Source organism: Arvicola amphibius, chromosome 8 (assembly GCF_903992535.2).
Source record: "Arvicola amphibius chromosome 8, mArvAmp1.2, whole genome shotgun sequence".
NCBI lineage: Eukaryota > Metazoa > Chordata > Mammalia > Rodentia > Cricetidae > Arvicola > Arvicola amphibius.
The window spans coordinates 8,599,615-8,620,766 of NC_052054.1; the positions used below are offsets into that span (position 1 = coordinate 8,599,615).

Genomic DNA, 21,152 nt, shown 5'->3' on the forward strand with positions numbered 1-21,152 from the left:
TTTCTACGCCTACAGATACACTTGTTAGAATCCCAGTCTCGTGGGCCAGAATAGCTGGAATACACCGCTTCAGCTTGGAAGAGGTCATTGAATCAGATTTTCACCATTACAGGATTGGTCTTGATTTGATCAATGGGAAACCACGAGACAACAAGCAAGCAGGGGTTTTTGAACCAACCATAGTTAAAGTGAAGAGCCTGAAGTTTGCAACAGAAGCTGCGATCACCATTCTTCGAATCGATGATCTGATAAAATTACACCCAGAAAGCAAAGACGATAAACATGGAAGTTATGAAAACGCCGTTCACTCTGGAGCCCTTGATGACTGATTTGATTGGATTTCCCTTTTATTTATAGCAGTGTAAGATGCAATGTCTTAGCCTTGGGTGTCTCATTAAAGTACAACAAGCTGACCACCTGGCTTCCTGTCCTCACTTTGGTCCTCTGATTTCACGTATATGCAGTGTTTCACTGATTTAGCAAGAAGCGTTCAGGGGTGGTGGCTGTCAGGCAGGTCATCCTCTCTGAACACACATTGCTATCCCCATCCCACCCCCAATGCACAGGGCTGCCACACCACGTGTTCCGCCCTTTCTCTCAAGGCTGTGTAACAAGGTCACTAGAATCCTACAGCCGGATGCTCCCAGAGGATGGCCCAAGGCAATGGCTCCTCCATCGATGTTGACCTACAGGAGGGGAAGAGATCAAGTCAGTCTTTTGAGGACACAAGCTAGCACCTCGGTTTATCTTTTTTTTTTTTTTTTAAAGATTTATTTATTATGTATACAACATTCTGCCTCGATGTATGCCCACATGCCAGAGGAGGGCGCAAGATCTCCATACAGATGGTTGTGAGCCACCATGTGGTTGCTGGGAACTGAACTCAGGACCTCTGGAAGAGCAGCCAGTGCTCTTAACCTCTGAGCTATCTCTCCAGCCCACCTCTGTTTATCTTTGTCCTCTCAGGGTTATGCTAGCAAACCACCCTTTCAACGCCCACTGTCAAGCTTAGGAGTAAATACTGCTGATGCCCTCACTGTGAAAACAAGTCAATAACACTGGGCAGAAGTAGCCTTCAACTGGGACTGCAAGTTCTTTAGCAAACAGCAAAGCTTCTCCTGTTGGTTACCTTCTCAGGGTTTAATCCGAGTTCTTTAGCTATTGCAACAGAGAGAGCTGCGTAGGCTTCATTGATTTCAAACGCATCAACATCTTCCAGGGTCCAGCCTGCTTTTGCAACCTACAGGAAGAAAATGAACTGAAGTTAAATCACTAGTTATTAACAAATTCATGATGCATAGGACTCTGGGAACTATGCAGTTAGGTGTGCCATGGTGGACTCTCACTGTCACAAGGGTTTACAAGGTGAACACCAGGCTACACAGTGTTCCCAAAGGAGCACTATGGTGAACTCCTTTAATGACAACACAGTATGGAGGTTAGGGAGAGTGGCATACCTGTAGTTAGGCACTTAAGAGGCTGAGACAGGACAATGAAATTTGAGACTAGGTTGGGCTATGTAGGCCCACTCTCAAAACCAAAAGTCCAGGCTGGAGAGATGGCTCGGTGAGTTTAGTTGCCAGTAACCACATGGCAGCTTATAACCATCTATAATGAGATCTGTTGCATTTGGGCATATGTGCACACAAAACATTATATAAATACACAAAACATGCATAAATAAAATTTAGCTGTGTGGTGGTGATGCATACCTTTAATCCCAGCACTTAGGAGCCAGAGACAGATCTGTTAATTCGAGGCCAGCCTCTGCTACAGAGTAAGTTCCAGGAGGTTGAAAAAGCTACAGAGAAACAAGTCTTAAAAAACTAAAACCCAAGAGCATAATCCAGTACTTTGTGACTAGCATTTTCTTTTAAATATTTATTATGTATATAATAGTCTGTCTGTGTATGTGTCTGCAGGCCAGAAGAGGGCACCAGACCTCATTACAGATGGTTGTGAGTCACCATGTGGTTGCTGGGAATTGAACTCAGGACCTTTGGAAGAGCAGGCAATGCTCTTAACCACTGAGCCATCTCTCTAGCCCTAGCACTTTTTTATACTAAAGAGTCTGAACTGGCAAAGTGACTGCAGGTGAAGTTTTTTGAATAGCACCTCAGTTTTAAGTTTTAACCCCCAGAACCCACGTTTTAAGAAAGGCTTCCAGGCGGTGGTGGCACACACCTTTAATCCAGCACTTGGGAGGCAGAGGCAGGCAGATCTCTGAGAATTCAAAGCCAGCCTAGTCTACAGAGCTAGTAGAGACATGCACTTGTAATCCCATTGCTGAAGAGGCTTGGGTGAGCAGGTTTTAGGATTACGTGCTGCAAATGCAACTGGTAGCATAAACCAAGCGAAAGCACCTCCTAACATTCCAGAGTGGAAAGGGAGCTGACGATAGAGCGGCACACTTGGCACCAGGTACATTGGTACACAGAAAAGTAAAGATTTTCGTTAAAGTCACTACTGATGCATACCTGTAACCCTAGCATTTGGGAAGGTACTAGCTGGAGGAGCAGAAGTTCAAGACCAACCTCTGGCTACACAGTCTGAAAGTAGGCTTCTTCAAACCCTGTCATCTATATGCCAAGTACATTACCAAAGAGACTCACAGCTTGCTTTATGGCTGGAATTGGTCCTACTCCCATAACGCAAGGCTCCACACCAGCTTGTGACCAGGAAACTATTCTTGCTAAAGGTCTCAGCCTTCGACTCTCAGCTTCTGTCTTCTTCATAAGAACCACAGCTGCGGCACCATCATTCATCCCTGTGAACAAGGGACTTGGTTTCTACAGTGCTCTTTGTCAGGTATGTACCCAGGCCACCACCTTTCCCACCTGAAAGCATCAAGCTACTGACAGGTTGGCAAAGCCCTTGACTGTGATTCATCTGACCGTATGGTGTACTTAGAAATGGTCAGGTTTGGAGTATGATGCCCCCAATAGCTATAGAGAAGAGGGGGTCAAAGATGAAACGAAATCGAAGAGACACCCAAAGCCTTCCAGGTGCTGGGGCTTCCTGAAACTTAGAAAAGTACGTAGAGGATGGACATAGGAGGGTTTTGTTTTCAGATGGGGTCTCACCATGTAACCCAAGCTAGCCTAGAATTTATGTAGACCAGGGTAACCTTGAAACCACAGAGCTCTGCCTGCCTTTGCCACCTAAGAGCTAGAAGTGAAGGCCTGAGAAACTGGAGTTTGTTCTTTTCTTTGGAGGGGGTGGTCAGGGGAGATGGTATCCAGACAGGGTTTCTCTGTGTAACAGCACTGGCTATCCTGGAACTCGCTTTGTAGACCAGGCTGGTCTCGAACTCACAAAGATCGGCCTGCCTCTGCTTCCTGAGAACTGGGATTAAAGGTGTGAGCCACCATGCCCAAATACTCTGGAGCTCTTAATTTTACTCTTTTCTCTTGTATGTCTAGACAAGATGTCAGAAAAGCAAGACACTGCAGAACAGATTAATAACCAACAATATAGAAAGGATAAACTTTCCCTAAACTCAGCTTTAGGTATTTTGTGTAGAAAGATTTACTTGGTAGACTTGCCAAAGTTGGTTCTTCCCACAATGCCCTTCAGGAATCGAACCTGTTGCGTTGGCAGACGTGACTGTTCCCGTCCCATCAGTAAGAAAGTAAGGTTTCAGCTTGCCCATGGCTTCCATGTTACTCCCATGGCGAGGAAACTCATCAATTTTCACTTCAGTAGAACCTGCAAAAAGTAAAACCAGCTACCAGGGATGAGTACAGAGAAGGCAGAGTGCCGGGAATTGCTAGAATTACTGCATGCTACCCCCCATGAGAACTCTTCATCACAGTCTTGCTGTGTTCCCAATCCACAGCCCTTCCTAAGGACAGAGGTCATTTGTATTGTATGCACATGGGTTTGGATCACTGCATTCAGCTGGCTACAACTGAGTGGCTCAGGACTGAGACAATCCACCCTTTATGAGCTGAGCATGAATGTCAGTTATGGATAAGGGAACTGTCCTAACTTGATGCGTTCTCTGCAAATGGGATGAGAAACACATGGGAGCAACTGGAAAAGCTTTGCTTAGACTGTGTAGAAGAGTTGTGTCCTCTAACAGCCACAGACCAATGCTCAACTTCTCATGGAGCCCACTGCATACACACTGCAGCCGTGGATGGTTTGAAGATGACAGTTTCCCGTGTGTCCATATCCTGTGTAGACAGCATTTTCCAGCCAGGTGTGGTGGTGCACCTGTAATCCCAGCACTCAGCAGGCAGATGCAGGAGGAGGCCAGCCTGGTCCACAGAGTGAACTCCAGTCCACCCAGGGCTATACAGCTGCACCATGTCTCAAAACAACACATCACCATCAACTCTCTCACATTCCGACGTGTGAAGTCTACACCTCTACAACTTGTAAAGACCAGAGTTCACAAACAGCCTCCATACCACCCTTGGGTGTCAGTCACGCCTATGAACAGGCTCGTGTGGACTGTGGTCTCCATACTCACCGTTCCTGGAGGACACCAGCACTGGCACGATCTCCTTGTCAAAGTGGCCAGCTTTCTGTGCATGTTCCGCCCTGTTCTGGGACAGAACCGCAACCCTGTCCTGGGCTTCTCTGCTCACTTGCCATTTTTTGGCTACATTTTCAGCTGAGGAGAAGAAAAGGCGAAACAGGATTTTCTAGTTCTGGGTGTTGATAGCTCAAGTTACTCACAGTTACACCAGAACACACCAGCACTGCACACCCGCAGGCCTCCTGATAGGCGAGAGGCAGTGCTCTGCAGACTGGCTCGACTGCCCTGACAGTAGACCTGAAAGCTGGTGTCTCTTGAGAGGCATTTCTTCTCTCTATACATGGAAGTGGAAACTTCCAGAAATCAGTATCCAGATTCGTCATTGATATTTTTGTCCCATTTACCTGAACATTCTCTTCCCTAATCATCTGAGGGAAAGATGAACATACAAATTCCCTTTTACCTCTGAATGATAATTTCACTATATACTTTCTGTGAACAAATTATTTACCTATATAATGGGTTGTTTAAAAGCAGAGTCAGGACTGGTGATATGTCTCTGCAGATTAAGATGCTTGCTGCAAAAGCTGAAGACCTGGATTCCACAGAGTGGGGGAATACCTGACTATGACAGGCTGACCTGTGACCTCCAGGCTGACCTGTGACCTCCAGACATTCACTTTGGTACTTGCATCCCTGTGTGCCCAAACACACACAAGAATAGATTTTAAGGGCTGGAGAGATGGCTCAGTGGTTAAGAGCACTAGCTGCTCTTCCAGAGGTCCTGAGTTCAATTCCCAGCAACCACATGGTGGCTTACAACCATCTATAATGAGATCTGGCACCCTCTCTGGCATCCGGGCATACACGGAGGCAGAATGTTGTATACATAATAAATAAATAAATAAATAAATAAATAAATAAATAAATAAATAAATGTTTTAAAAAAAAGAATAGATTTTAAAATCTTTTCTAAACAATCAGGAAATTTCTTAACTCATCTTCAGAGTTTATCTATTGTACTATTAACTCTTAAGAAAAGGCCAGATGACCAGGCGGTGGTGGCGCACGCCTTTAATCCCAGCACTCGGGAGGCAGAGGCAGGCAGATCTCTGAGTTCGAGGCCAGCCTGGTCTACAAGAGCTAGTTCCAGGACAGGCTCTAGAAACTACAGGGAAACCCTGTCTCGAAAAACCAAAAAAATAAAAATAAAATAAAATAAAAGGGCAGATGTTTTAATCCCAGCTCTTGGGGGGCAGAGGCAGGCGGGTCTCTGAGTTCGAGGCCAGGCTGGTCTACTGGGTGAGTTCTAGGACAGCCAGGGCTACCCAGAGAAACCCTGTCTCAAAGAAACAAAACAGAAAAGGAATTCAACTCATTGCTCAGGACCCAGTGCCTAGTGTCTGCTGCACTTAACTGCAGACTAAATGTCTGGACTCTCTGTGGTCCTCAAGTGTGATGCTGTCCCCTGGGCTCTGTTTCCTCAGATTCCATTAGGATCAGGAAACCACCGGTCACATAGGTGATGATCAGCTCATCTCAGGTGCTAGCTCTGCCACCTTGTGGAAGTGGCATGTCCCGTGTTTATGCACTGTTGTTTGAGCATTTCGAGACATGGTCTTACTATGAAGTCCTGGCTACCTGGGAACTTGCCATGTAGACCAGGCTAACCCGGAGCTCACATGGATGTGCCTTGCCTCTCACTCACTACTGGGATCTGGGTGTACATCACTAAACCGGCTCGTATATTGTACAGTTACCACTACTCCACTGAAAACTAATGAGCAGATTCTGACTGTTGTTTTCTTTTTTAACTCTTTCTGCCTCTTGCGCCATGGCTAACCCAGTCAGAAACTGCAACTCCACCACTGCTAGCAGTTTGGCCACAAGAGCCACAGCCTGAGGAGATTCTGTTCCCTCAAACACCAACTCTTTCAAAGCGACAAAGGGAATTTACCTAAATCTCTGTTTCTCTATAAAGAGGCTACGTGTTTGTTCCCGGCTGCTCAACCCTAAAATAACCACACAGAAACTATTAATTAAATCACTGCTTGGCCTATTTCTATTCGCTAGCTCTTACATCCTAAACTAACCCATTTCTATTAATCTGTCTATCACTACATGGCTGTGGCTTACCGGCAAGGTTCCAGCTTGTCTGTCCCTGGTGGCGGCTACATGGCATCTCACAACTCCGCCTTCTTTCTCCCAGCATTCAGTTTAGCTTTCTCGCCTAGCTCTATTCTCCCCTCTCACAGGCCAATGCAAATTCTTTATTCATTAACCAATACAAGCAACACATATATACAGAAGGACTTTCCACACCACCTCTAAAGAATTCAAGATTCAAAGGCTGAGGTAGAATCCTGTTCCCCAGAGAGGCTGCATAGCCATCAGCTCACCTAGCTCACTCCTCACATCCCCAAGGAAGTTCTCCTCGCCCCTCCTTAAAAACCCTTCTCTATCTGGCTCCTCCCTACAACTTCCTGTCAGCTAGTTGCTGAGGCAGCCTCCTGACCACAGGTGAATTTTATTTAATCAAACACATCTTTGCATCATTAAACAAATGTTCCAGATCATAAACAAAAGTAATACACCTTAAATTAATACTCAACAACACTTGAGAATTATTAAGCTATGAAAAATACCTTTTCTTGGCAATACTTGGTGGCATACACCTTTAATTCCAACACTTGGGAGGCAGGGACAGGAGGATCTCTGAAAATTCCGGGCTATCTTGGTTCAAGTTCTGTTAGGACTACTGTCTAGATAAGACCCTGTCACAATTAAAAGAAAAGGAATAGAGAGAGGGAGGGAGAGAAAGAAAGTAAAACCTTTCTTGGACAATTGAAACAGATTAGTGGGTCAAGACACTTGTTGCCAAGGTGGATGATCTGAGTTCACTTTCTCAGGTCCCATGTTGGACACACACAAAAACACAAGAGAGAGAGAGAGAGAGAGACAGAAAGACAGAGACAGAGACAGACAGAGAGAGAGACAGAGAGAAAGAGATAGAGAGAGACAGACAGACAGAGAGAGAGACAGAGAGAGAAAGAGGCAGAGAGAGACAGAGAGAGAAAGAGAGAGAGAAGAGAAAGAGAGAGACAGACAGATAAACAGACAGACAGATCACCAGGTGAACACCTGTTCACTACCACACCATAACAGCTAACTGAGACAGCCTTCAGACTCACAGCCTACACTACGCACCTCAAGTCACACACTCTTTAAACCTTTTTTAAGCCAGTGTTTGCAGCCACATCAGCCTTACCTGTAATGCCCATGTGGTAGTTGTGAAACGCATCTGTAAGGCCATCACAGAGGATGCTGTCAGCCAGCGGCATCTCACCCACCTTGACTCCTGCTCTCAGGTGAGCCAAGTGAGGGGCCTGGAAACAGGACGTGAGAACAGGTTAGACTTGGTGGTCATTATCCTCTCCTTATGAATGGTCTGGACCTGACTTCCTCCCTCTTCATTTACCCATCAAGCCCTTCTCCCCACCACCTGCTTCCCCAGGTCAGGGCCTGAAACCTCTTGGCATTAGCAGGCCATCCCACCTGACTCCTCTTAGGAATCTCTTCCTCTATAACTTGCCCGTTTCCATTTCTCCCTCCAACCTATCCATTCTGGGTCTAATTCCTTATGATTCCACTTTTTCCTCCTAGATAGACAAGTATTGCCTAAGGCAATGGCACAAAAACCCCAATCATGATCCTACTTTAAAAAATGTTATGTGTTAACTGGGTGGTGGTGGTGCACACCTTTAATCCCAGTACTCAGGGGGCAGAGGCAAGCAGATCTCTGTGAGTTCAAGGCCAGCCTGGTTTAGAGAGTGAGTTCCAAAACAGGCTCCAAAGCTATACAAAGAAATGCTGTTTTGAAAAACCAAAAAAAGAAAGAAAGAAATGGTATGTGTGTGCCCGAAGAGACCAGAGGGTACCGGATGCCCTGCAGCTGGATTATAGGCAACTGCGAGGCCCCTGACTATGATGCTAGGAGCTGGACTGGAGCACGTGTCACAACAATACACGCCCTTCACCACTCTCCGTTGAGACAGCACATCTAATGTCCCTTTGGACAGGAGACAGAACCCCCAGAGGAGAACAGTCAGGCTTCAAAATGAACTGAGAGGAGGGTTTCTGAACAGAAGGTATTTCTAACTTCCAGCATACAAACGAAAGGGTAATAATGGACCAGGAGTCCACAGAGGTGAGTCAATCATACAATGATATCTAGAAAAGAAAATGAAATAATTAAACCCATAATATCATATGATTGTTGTTTATAAGAAACAAAAGAACAAAAGCCATGCATTAAAGTGGCAGCTCTGGACATCAGTGTTCCCACCTCTATGTTGGGAATAACAACATTAATTGTTGGGAACAACAACACTGGCTTGTTGACCACACACAACAGCCCTAGGTCCAGGTCTGTACTGTAACTGTATCTGACCAGAAAGACTCCATCTATTGTGTGTGACCTTCGGCCTCCTCCTGAGCTCTGCAGCAGCTGAGCTCACTAGGACTCTGACCAATAGCTTCCAAGGTCAGCCCTGGAGCTGCTGGACAGGAAGAAGATACTGCTCCCCTGCAGTGCCAGCCTCAAGGACAGCACTTGGCAAGACAGAGCAGGATGGCAAACCTCCCAGAGAGGGGCAGTTCTCCATGACCCTTGGCCAGGATCTTTCTTTTGATTTTTGAGACAAGGTCTTGCTGTGTGATCTACGCTGGTCCTGAGCTTCTGGGCTCACGTGCTTCTCAGTCTCAGCCTCCTGAACAGCAGGGCCTGGGCTTGCTTCACCATGGGTGCTTTTTACATGTTCTACCCTCTAGGAGATCAACAAAGTCTGCTCCCTGGGGTTCTGCCCACCCATGGGTCATGGCAGGAAGGTTAAGTGGCCACCTGTGACTGGACCCTTCCTCACAGTAGGAAAGCATAAAGACAAGCTAGCCTGTCTCCTGTTCCCCTCTGTCCAGCTCAGGTGCCTTGTGCTGCGTGTGTGGATCACAGTCTCGAGTATTTGTGTGTGGACTGTTCTGAGCTCTGGCTCCCAGTCTAAAGTAGAACACTGTCTGGGGTTGTGCTGTAACCTGGACTGATGATCTGTGTCTAGGAACAGGCTGCTCGAGCTGCACAGAACCCTACCTGACCTGTTTTGAGTTAAGTTGCCCTAAGACTCTCAGCTGTGCGGCACTGTCTCTAGAGTTCAATCCAATATGAACTAGGGATTTTAAACAGTAGAGTTCATGAGTTCCACTGACCACTCTGTTTAAAGAACATTTAGATCCATCTCTCAAAGGAAAAAAAAAAAGATAGTAGTAGTGTCAGCCTTTGTGTGGGAAGTGATGGGTGGATTTCTGTGAATTTGAGGTCAATGTGAACTACATGACGAGTTATAGGCCATTCCAAGGTACATAGGACCCTGTCTAAAAGAGGAAAAAATAAGCACAGCATTGATAGTGCATACCACTAATCCCATCATTTGAGAATCAGAGACAGGCAGATCCGTGAGTTTGAGGCCAGTCTGGTCTCTAGAGCAAGTTCCAGGACAGCCAGGGATACTCAGAGAACCTATCTTGAAAATAAATAAATAGAAAGGAAGGAAGGAAGGAAGGAAGGAAGGAAGGAAGGAAGGAAGGAAGGAAGGAAGAAGTTTCAGTGAGATGGCTCAGTGGGTACAGGCAGTTGCACCAAGTCTGATGACCTGAGTTTAAGCCCCACAACCCACCTGGTGGAAGAGGAGACTCTGCTCCAGCAGCTGTCCTCTGACCTCCACCTGCCTTGGGGGCACGTACCCACTTTATTTTATTTATTATCATTTCTTTTTTGATATTAAAGGTGTGCCCCAACACTTCCAGCCTCTATTATTGTTATTTTTTTAGAGGAGAGTGATAGCAGTGCATGATGGGAAACAACCTACCACAGAAATGAAAAACCTGCCAGCATCTCGGGTGGCAATCTGTGGCCTAACCAGGATATCAGTCAGGAGAAAGTTGCTCCATTGTTGGACTATCTAATATTTATTCCTTGATAATAAGTAGAGGAGTCGAATTATAAATGTGGATGATTCCGGTGGCTGCAATGACCTTGAGGTCACCTTCGTAGGGATTGACACTTCTCAGAAGTTAGTCACCTGCCTGTGAAACAACCGTCACCTTTCTAGTCTTCTTTCTGTAACAGACATGGCTGCCCAGGAACTCACTCTGTAGACCAGGCTGGCCTCGAACTCACAGAGATCTGCCTGCCTCTGCTTCCCAAGTGCTGGGATTAAAGGTGTGCACCACCACTGCCCGGCATTAAACTTTTAAAGTTGTAAAGAAGACAACTCCTTAAATAAAGCTTTGGCCAGATGTTGGTGGTGCACACCCTTAATCCCAGTACTCAGGAGGCAGAGACAGAGGCAGGTGAATCTCCATGAGTTCTAGGTCTGTCTGGTTTACAGAAGGAGTTTCAAGACAACCAGGACTACACAGAGAAAGCAAAATAAACAAAGGAAGAGAGAGAGAAAGTTAGTTTTGGATACTTGGAAAATACCCTAAAATTTAAAAAGTTTTTTCTGGGCACGGTGGCATATACATATACACATACACATACATGCATGCATGTATGTGTGTGTGTTGTGTGTATATATATATATATGTGTGTGTGTGTGTGTGTGTGTGTGTGTGTGTGTAAATACACACGCATATATAATAGAGCACTCAGAAAGCAGAGGTGGAGAGGCAAGCACTTAAGGTTAGACTAGGCTATGTAACAACTCCTGGGCTAGCCTCGGCTACATAGTAAGCCGGGATGAGACAGCAACCAGCTAATCTTGGGGTTCATTTCACAAAATACTGTATGCTTCTGGAAAAACAGCTTAGAAAAATCACACCCTGGCTCCACTGCCTGGCTGATGAGCTCTTCTTCATTTCCCACCCAACCTGGAGAGCAATGGACATTCAGGCAGGGCTCCAGGCTGAGTCGTTTTCTGTGTGTCCGTCAGCAGCACACGCACCCTAGGTGGCGAGGACGGTGGGCACCTCTGCACTTACCTTGCTCATGTTCTCCATGCCTCCTGCAACCACAATGCTGGAGTCACCTATGGCTATGGACTGGGCTGCAAGGCACACGGCTTTCAGGCCTGAGCCACAGATCATCTGGCAGCTCCATGCTGGAACCGAGTAGGGGATTCCTGCACCCACACTGGCTTGTCGAGTGGGATTCTGCCCACAACCTGGAACAAGGAACACGGAGGCCTCTAAGCCATCAAGGAGAAAGTAAAACACGAGGGGACAAGTGTGGGCTAAAGCCCTCAGGCCAGCTGAGTTCTCAGAGCACAGATGCTTCCCTCCCTCCCTCCCTCCCTGCCACTCCACCTGGGACAAATGGCACCTTGTGCAACTCCTAGGTGTTTCCACGAGATGCTTCCTCCTCCACAAGCAAGTTCCCAAAGCCTTAAGACAGAACCTCAAGACCTTTCTCTCTAGAGGCCAGACTTTTCCTCCTACTCGGCAAGAAATGTAACTAAGACCAAGGGTGACAGCCAGCCGGTCACGTGGCTGTAAACACAAGGCATAATTCAGACATGGAGAGCATTTGCTCCCAGGATCATAGCATATGATACCTAGGAATAAAGGGGGCCTATAACTTATTATACCGTGAGAAAAGCGCATGTAACAAACTATATATAGAATCAGGCTGTTGTAGGGTTCACAGCACTCTTTAAGCTTTGGCAGGAGATCATACACCACAAGTTCAAAGCTATCCTGGGTTGTACACAAAGTTTGAGACCAGCGTGTACTGCATGGTCAGTGAGAGGCCCACATGTTCTGCATAACAACTTGTAGGCCAGCCTGTACTACCTAGTAAGACTGTCTAAAAAGGAAGGGTGGGGTGGGGTCTGGTGGTTAAAAGTACTTATCGGCCCTGCGGAGGACCTGCCTTTTGTTCTCAGTACCCACACAGTGCAGGTCACTACAGCCCTGTGTCTCTGGCTCCATGGGACCTGTCTCCCTCTCCTTGCCTCTGTGGGCATTTCTCTCAAGTACTTAAACTCATGTATACATGCACATATTTTAAAATATAGAAAATAGCTGGACGGTGGTGTTGCACACCTTGAAGGTAGAGGCAGGTGGATCTCTGTGAGTTCAAGGCCAGCTTGCTCAAAGAGAGTTCCAGGACAACCAGGGCTACACACAGAGAAATGCTGCCTTGGAATAAATTCAAAAATAAATAAATAAATAGGTTAAGTAAATAAGTAAATAAAATCTACAAGTAACATACATATATTATATATTACACACACACACACACACACACACACACACACACATATATATATATATAAATCAGAACTGATAAATGCCTCTCTTTCTTAATGGAGGGCACTGTCCTCAGTTGGAATATAACACATACTTAAAAGTAGCAGCAGGCCGGGGAAGCTCTGCTCTTCACCTGCCCAGGATCTTCAGAACCAGGAGAGGCTGCATGGAGTGCTGAGTGGGAGGGGACCAGGAAAAGACTCACCATCGCCCCTGCCGGCACAGAGTGAGGATGCAGAGCCCAAAGGCTCCCATTCTCTGTGGCATCCCTCATAGGGAACCAGACAGCCAGAGGACCTGAGGGCTTTCTTTACCTTTCAGCTGGGCTCCTCTGGGCCAGCCGTTCACTCCCTAGGAATTCGTTTCTCTTATTTCACTGACTCTTGCATAGCTCACGATGCTTTTGCTTTTCTCTACATTGCTCAGGTAGCTTTAGGCCTTTTGTTTGTGTTTCTCCACCCAGGCTGCTATACTTCACGACACTCTTTGGGCACATCTTAAATACTACCCCTCATATTCCTATGTCCTTCCCTTTTCTTCTTCTTTCTCTTCCTCCTCTTCCTATTTTCTCTCTTTTGGAGACAGGGTTTCTCTGTGGAGCCCTGACTGTCACTTTGTAGATACTTCAAACTCACAGATCAGCCTGCCTCCCAAGTTCTTTATGTTCCTGTCTTGAGATTCAGGTATCTGGTGTCATTTCTTGGCTTGCTCGCTTTTTTTTCTTTTAAATCATCTATATTCTTTCAGTTGAAGTATTTGCATTGTTCAAGTGGCACTTGGATATGCTAGTGTTGAGCGTGTAGTTTAGAAAATAATTCCTCAGATCAGAAGCTCTGGATGCCTGACAAAAGCTTTATATTATTCCTTGGGAGAGAAACAAGAGATATTTGATAGTATCATTAAGCACTTATCATACTAGCCAGTTAATAACACTGGCCCCTCTGACATCAATAACTTGGAGAACAAATAATCAAAGATACTATAGAATGTACTGGATTTCAATTAATAAGATTAGGGGTGGGAGGGAAAGAGGGTGGTAAAGATAAGGATTAAATGTTAGACTTTGAAAGGAGAGCACGGGCAGGAAGAAGTCAGTATTTAGATGGACTTTGAAAAAGTAGTGTGGATAAGAATTAAGAATTAGATTAACTTTGGAAAGAAAGAAATCGAGGTGAGCACCTGGGAGGGGAAGGTTGAGGCGGTTATAATCCATAGATTTTAGAGTCTGTTAAAGCAACAGAAGGTTATAGTCAAGTCAAATAGAGAAGAAGGCCAGGTGGTGGTGGCACCTGCCTTTATTCCCAGCACTTAGGGGGCAGACGCAGGTCTACAGAGCTTGTTCCAAGACAACCAAGATTACACACAGAAATCATGTCTCAAAAAACAACACTAAACAGCAACAAGAACATAAACAAAACAACATGAGTCCTCCAAAACTCAACCCTAAAACAGTGGTTTCTGGTGAAAGTAAGTTAAATGAAACCCCAGACATAAAATGTTATAATCATATCCAAGAGCACAAAAAAATGGTTGAATGAAACAAGAAAGGAGATGGATAATGTGAAACAGGAATTCAACAAAGAGAAATGATGAAGGAAAAAGCAACCTGAGATTCTGGAAATAGAAAGTGTACTAAGTTAAAAACAAATACTGAGCAATGGTGGTCCACTCCTTTAATCCCAGCGCTCAGGAGGCAGAGGCAAGTGGATCTCTGAGATCAAGGCCAGCCTGGTCTGCAGAGCAAGTTCCAGGACAGCCAGGACTACACAGAGAAACCCTGTCTGGAAAACCCAGGGAGAAAACCCTCTGTAAAGTCCCAGTGATAGAGCGCACTAAGGACAGACAGACAGTTTGGGCTTAAAGACCAAGTGGAGAAACCGTCACAGTCCGCGAGGACAAAGACAAGAACTCCAAGACAGGTGTGATGGAGAGAAAAGACCACGGTCATAGGTTATAGGCAAAGATGAAAAATCTCATTCTAGGGGCTGGAGAGATGGCTCAGTGGTTAAGAGCATTGCCTGCTCTTCCAAAGGTCCTGAGTTCAATTCCCAGCAACCACATGGTGGCTCACAGCCATCTGTAATGAGGTCTGGTGCCCTTTTCTGGCTAACTGTATACATAATAAATAAATATTTAAAAAAAAAAGAAAAATCTCATTCTAAAGGCAGAGAAAACAGTTTCAAAAGAATCATAACAGAAAATTTCCCAGAGTTAGAAAAATGATGTTAATCCAGATACAGGAGACATTTGGGACACCAAGCAGACCACACTTCTTGTCACAATACAATTAAAACATTTAATATACAGAGGAAAGAAAGTAAACTCTAAATATCAAGAGAGAAGCGCCAAGTCACACACGAAGGTGGGCGCAACAGAATGACACCCGATTACTCTACTAAAATGTTTTGTTTTATTTTATTTTTGTAGGAGGAGGGCACTTGTTCTTCCCAGCTGCCTAGCTAGCTTAGACCTGGAATAATCACACAGAAACTGTATTAATTAAAACACTGCTTAGCCCATTAGCTCTAACTTCTTATTGTCTAAATCTTACATCTTAGTTTAACCCATTTCTAGTAATCTGTGTATCGCCACGAGGCTATGGCTTACCGGCTAAAGTTTCCGCATGTCTGACTCTGGTAGCGGCTCCATAGCTTCTCTCTCTCCCGCCTTCCTTCTTCCAGCATTCAGTCTAGATTCCCCCGCCTACCTAAGTTCTGCCCTACCAACAAGTCAAGGCAGTTTCTTTATTCATTAACCAATAAAAGCAACACATAGACAGAAGTATCTCCCACACCAGATTTTAACTTTTATTTTGTGTGCATTGGTGTGAGGAGGTCAGGTCCCCTGGAATTAGAGTCACAGACAGTTGTGAGCTGCCATGTGGTGCTGGGAATCGAATCTGGATCCTCTGGAAGAGCCCACTGGGCTATCTCTTCAACCCCCTCAGCTGAAAGCTTAAAAGCCAGGGGGCTTAGAAAGATACATAAACTATATGTTATAATAGAAAATAAAGATAAAAAACCATCTGTGACAAAAATACATGGAAGGAATTTATGGATATTAAGCCAACTTTACAGAGCATACTTGAAAAAATACCTAGAAGAGATAAACAAATTCACAAATGCATCCACAGGAAAGAATACACCAAGCTAGAATAATACTGGGCAAGAGAGAAAGATAACAAAATAAAACAAACAAAAACAATAAAATTCAACAAAAAGGCAGGCATCAGTGAGCATCTTTCAAAAATAACTCTGCATATTAATGATCTCAGTCCCCCAATCAAAAGACTCAGACTAGTAGACTGGATGAAAAAAACAGGAACTCTCTGTTCCCTTCAAGAAACACTCCTCACCAAAAAGGACAGATACTACCTGAGGGCGGAGATGGCGCTGGGGATTCCTAGATGTGTGAGTTTAATTTGTTGAGCTCAGGAAGTTAGAAAGGACGCAGGAGAGGAGGAGAGGAGGAGGTGTGCAGGAGTGAGGGGCTGTTAGCCATGGACAGCGCAGTGAGAGGCGGAGTGCTGGGGAACAGAGATGCGGATGGATAATGCGAGAGAGGAGGGGATGAATGAAAACCCTTCCGGAAGCTCACTATTCTGTAAGCTAATTAAAAAACATGTTTTAAAAGGAGTTTAAACAAAGATACCCTACGGAAGTGGAACATGCTTTTGCCAGGAGGCGTGGTTGGTACTGTAAACCTGGTCAAAATCCTATGGGTCAGGAAATCACAAACCCTAATTAGGGGACCTGAATCTTGTTCCCAGCACTATGTCAAGCAACTCACAACTGCCTGTAATTCTAGGCCCAGGGGATTCAAAGTCCTCTTTTGGCCTTCACACACCCTCACATATATGTACATACATGCACACACACAGAGATACTCACATGCTCTAAACAAATAAAAATGGACAGAGACAGTTGGATCGCTGTGAGTTCTAGGCTAGCCTGGTCTTAGAGGTGAGTTCCAGGAAAGTCAAGGCTATAGCATGAGACCTTGTCTCAACAAGCAAATACATCCCCATCCCCAAAAGAAGAACCACACCCCCCCAAACTAAAGCAAAAAACTAACCAGCACAACTACTGTTGTTAACTCCACAAATAAATCACTTTGAAACCCTAACTTTTTATCCCTCGTCCCTAACATCTCAGGTTAATATTGTACTATAAAATGTAGTGCGACTTTAAAAGTCCAGAGTCTTTAAAATCTCCAGTGTGTTAAAAGTCCAAAGTCTCTTTAAAAGTCTAAAGTCATTTAACAGTGATTTCTTAAAAATAAAAGACAAATTATACACTTAAAATATTCTTTCTGGGTTTGGTGGCGCACACCTTTAATCCCAGCACTCAGGAGGCAGAGGCAGGTGGATCTCTGTGAGTTTGAGGGCAGCCTGGTCTAAGAGAGAGTTCCAGGACAGGCTCCAAAGCTACACAGAGGAAACCCTGACTCAAAAAAACCTAAAAAAAAATCCATTTGTCTCAGATTGCCAAGTCTGCTTTGCAGCTCCAGATGTGGCCTGGCCTGGCTTGGGCCAGCTTCGGTGTGCATACCCTGGGGACACACAGTAGGTTTCTTCTCAGCGGTGCAGGTGACCTCTGCTCACAGCTGTATCTCCATCCTGCTCAGCAAACAGAACCTCACTCAAAATATCACATGAGTGGCCCTGGGCCCAGTTCATGATAAAATCTTCTCCCCTCCGATCTCTCATGAGCCAGGCATCCACAGTCCACATTTCTTACAGTATTACTGTTTTCTAAGCTTTCCCCAAAATGGTCCATTAAATATTACAGAGAGAAGGGGATGTTCCAGCCTAAGTCTTCCACGCTCCTCCCAAAGACAACATGGCCAGCTTTTGCACAGCAACCAGCCTATTCCTGATAGCAATTTCTAGTCTAGTGGGTAAATATCTGGCGCCGTGATAAAATATCCTGACAGGACTCAGGAAGGCAAGGCTCATTCGGCTTATTTATTTGACTGGAACAATTCTCTTCCACAGCCCAGCACTCCTGGGGAAACCATGTCACAAGCTCAGTCTCTGAGCTGCATCCCAGCCAGTCAAGGAGACAGAGAAACAAAGGCACCATGGTGCCTGCTTCCTGCTGCTAATGCCCAGCCTGCTCTCATCACCTTAAGCAGCCCAGGGAACAGCTATGATAGGATTCTAAGGGTGATGACCAACCTTCCCTCTCCCTCCTCCTGTCCCTTTCCTTCTCTGACAAAGGGTCTTGCTAGCGGTTCAGACTGGCTTCAGCCTCGTGGTGCTCTGTCCCTGGACTCCAGGGTGCTGGGTTATACCCTCATACCGTCAGGCTGGGCAACACGAACTTTACCACGCTGAAATGATGCCGCGGTGGAAGTCACAATGATGGTGCATAACAGCGTTAGGTCATTGTCAAAGACATCCCGTCCCCTTTACATGGGATGCACGAGATTGGTTTCATGTACAAAATCATAAACATTCTGTAGAACCTCCAGACATTTGAATATTCAATAAATATAACTGAAATTCAATATATATTGAAATTTTAAAAATCTGTTGGTGGTTTTAAATTCTGAAATAAGTAGCTTTCTACATATGGAATATTCAGAGGCTGGAGAGACGGCTCAGTGGTTAGGAGCACTGTCTACTCTTCCAGAGGACAGGTTTGATTCTCAGCAGCCACTTGGCAGCTCACAGCCACAACCATCTGTAATTTCAGTTCCAGGGAATCCAGGGACCTCTTCTGGCTTCTGCCAGCACTAAGCAGGTAAGTGGTGCACAGACACATATGCAGGCAAAACACCCATGCAGAAAACATGGAATAGTCAGCCTGCACACCTGCAGATGGGCCAGGTCCCAGACAGAGTAAGAACAGAAGTCGGTTGTGAATACTAACAGCTAATTCTCTACAATCAGTTCAAATGTATGCCGAGGGACATAGGGGATGGCAGGACGGTACTTGTGATTTCATGCCTGCTAACCACACACGTCACCACTGAGCTACACACCCAGACCCCATGTCAGTTATCAACACGGAATGGTCAGGGTCACTGGTCTACAACCCAGCAGGAAGCAAAGGTAAAGACTCTCCTGCCTCCCTCCATCCCTCCAGGGAGTGATTAGGCTCCCACGGGTGAGGAACAACCTATCTCATGACAAGTGGACATGCACATACCTGTTCTGCTACAGCCATCCTTCCTGCTGCTGGCACAGTGCCAGGCCCGCACGCTTTGATTGAATGTGTGGCATTTCAGGGGTGCGGAGAGGGCCATGCATACTCTCCTATGCACCAGGCTGGCCTTGCTTCTAACAATGCAAAGGCGGCACAGGTCGGTGGTCTGGGATCACTCAGGGAAGAAGCTTGTCAAGGAGGAGGGACAGGAGGAATCCTGGTACACGGAACTCTAAGACAAGAACTGTCCGGAGGTGTGTGTGTGTGTGTGTGTGTGTGTGTGTGTGTGTGTGTTCGTGTGCAAATAAATGTGTTTCCAAAGAGCCTGACCTCTCCTGGGGTTACTGAGGAGTTACCTGCCGCCAAAACGTGTCCAAATATGACCTCGGACACCTCTTCTGGAGCCACCTTGGCTCTCTGCAGGACTTCTTTGATGACAGTTGTCCCCAGGTCGTGGACAGGCACAGTAGACAGGGCACCATTGAAGGAGCCTACAATGGAACGGGGGAGAGAGACGGCGTGTGAACCGAGGGAACACTGAGGATGGCCGAGGAAGAGGATGGGGCCACGTGCATTTTAAACTAATGCTTCCCCAAGTCCAGGGCTGCCCAGAGTCTGCTGAGCTCAGACCACCAGTGCCTGGCACTTGCCACCACAGAGAGACCGATGGGCCACTATTTGGGGACACCCACCTATGGCGGTCCGGGCAGCGGAGACGATGACCACGGGGTCGGAGCCTGCGTTCATCCTGCTGTTCCTCTGGCGTCCACACAACTCTGGCTGCGATTGAGGAAAACTTTGCTCAGTCTGGGCAGAGCTGGGGACTGAGTACACAGCCACCACGCCCCGTTCCGGCTGCGTACACTGCTGGTCCGCCCCCACCCCCCAGGCTCAGGAAGGGGCGGGGCGTGAGCAGCGAGGGGGTGGGGGTGGGAGGTGTCGGTGTGGTGTAGACAGTGTATAGTGGGGTAGAGAGCTTCCTGGTAAGTTTGGGTGGGTGCGGACAGCGTGCAAAAGGCCGAGAAGTTGTTGGGGGGTGGAGGGGAGTCTCAGTCTCAGGCTGTGGACTTCGGACACGGGTAACACACCCCTCGAAACTTTCACTGTATCCCTGTAGATCCCTTTTTCACATCTTGGTTTCTGTTTTTGTGTATTTTCGAAGCAATGAGGGTGACCAAAAGTCTACCTTTGGTTCAGCTGGGAATAGATTACCCTGGCAGAATTCCCGAACCCTGCCATGAGCCAGGGAGCACGCTAGCTACTGTGTCAACTCCATAGGATTTCCCCCACGTGTGCCTGGGCCCCGTGAACTGCAGCTTGCAGCTCACTTGGATGCGAAGAACTGACCCGGTTCTTGTCAAGGGGAGAACCTCAGGAGCCTAGGACGCGGGCGCTTCTGGAAGGTGCTCTGTGGGTCCTCTCCACTGAAGATCCCTTAGGGCCATGGATCTCTGCTGTTTAAAATATCTGTGGCCAAAGTCGGGAATTGCCAGGACTTTCTAACTACCTCTATGATGTTAGAAATGGGCCCAGGTATGTGGGCAAGCAAAGTTTTATTTCTGCAGAGATCGCACGACTGTGTTAAATCCTGCAGGCTGTGGTTGAGGCTGGGCTTTCATCCCTCCCCTCATACCAGGTTGTTTGGCCTCACATTTTTTTCCAAAGTGAAAAAAATTAAAATTTATTTCATATTTATCAGTATTTTGTTTGTTTTTGCCTGATTGCATGCATGTATACCACTTATGTTCCTAGTTCCCCAGGTAAGTCAGGAAAAGGCTTCGATCCCCTGGAATGGAGTTAGAATGGTTTTGAATAACCATGTGGTTGTTAACTCAGGTTCTCTGCAAAAATAAGTGCAAGTGCTCTTAACCTGTGAGCCATCTCTCCAGACCCCCCAAATTATCTCTCTCTCTAGACATGATTTCATAATGAAGCCATTAGCTGACCTGGAAGTCACTTTGTAGATCAGGTTGGCCAGGAATTTAGACATCAACCTGTTTCTACCTTGCTACCTCGCAAGTGCTGGGGTTAAAGCTGTGTGGGCTAACTTAAGTATAACTTTAACTTTTTTTTTTAAGTTTTCCAAGACAAGATTTCTCTGTGTAACAGTCCTGGCTGTCCTGTCCTAGAACTCACTCTGTAGACCAGACTGGCCTTGGACTCACAGAGCTCTGCCTGCCTCTGCCTCTCAAGTGCTACAATTAAAGGCACGA

At 46.1% G+C, this 21,152-nt stretch overlaps 2 protein-coding genes across 4 annotated transcripts in view; one reads left to right on the forward strand and one right to left on the reverse strand.

Annotated features, from left to right (window-relative positions):
• Positions 1 to 21,152, forward strand: part of Tcp1 (t-complex 1) — a 32,909-nt gene that overhangs the window by 8,420 nt on the left and 3,337 nt on the right. The window contains exon 12 of one of the 2 annotated variants that reach the window (XM_038338631.2): positions 113 to 236. In XM_038338631.2, coding sequence (XP_038194559.1) covers positions 113 to 236 — 124 coding nt within the window. Of the gene's footprint in view, positions 1 to 112; positions 414 to 21,152 lie in introns of those variants that run through there. The other variant, XM_038338629.2, reaches the window with a different exon arrangement.
• On the reverse strand, positions 323 to 19,792 carry LOC119820386 (acetyl-CoA acetyltransferase, cytosolic). 2 transcript variants are annotated; one of them, XM_038338632.2, is made up of 9 exons: positions 19,632 to 19,792; positions 19,296 to 19,430; positions 11,519 to 11,700; positions 7,755 to 7,872; positions 4,478 to 4,621; positions 3,586 to 3,708; positions 2,613 to 2,767; positions 1,130 to 1,240; positions 323 to 686 (listed from the first exon to the last, which is right to left on the reverse strand). In XM_038338632.2, the coding sequence occupies exons 1-9, from the start codon at positions 19,684 to 19,686 to the stop codon at positions 516 to 518; spliced, it is 1,194 nt and encodes a 397-aa protein (XP_038194560.1). In that variant the 5' UTR covers positions 19,687 to 19,792; the 3' UTR covers positions 323 to 515. The 2 variants fall into 2 exon arrangements, with proteins under 2 accessions (XP_038194560.1, XP_038194562.1); XM_038338634.2 differs by lacking the exons at positions 19,296 to 19,430; positions 19,632 to 19,792 and adding an exon at positions 18,943 to 19,179.

Excerpts from the sequence above, each read along its gene's own strand:
- LOC119820386 (XM_038338632.2), bottom strand. The coding sequence starts at position 19,686 with ATGAACGCAGGCTCCGACCCCGTGGTCATCGTCTCCGCTGCCCGGACC. Across the intron at positions 7,873-11,518 it reads GCATGGAGAACATGAGCAAG|GCCCCTCACTTGGCTCACCT; the intron begins GTAAGTGCAGAG and ends TCCTGTTTCCAG. Across the intron at positions 3,709-4,477 it reads GCTGGTGTCCTCCAGGAACG|GTTCTACTGAAGTGAAAATT; the intron begins GTGAGTATGGAG and ends TACTTTTTGCAG.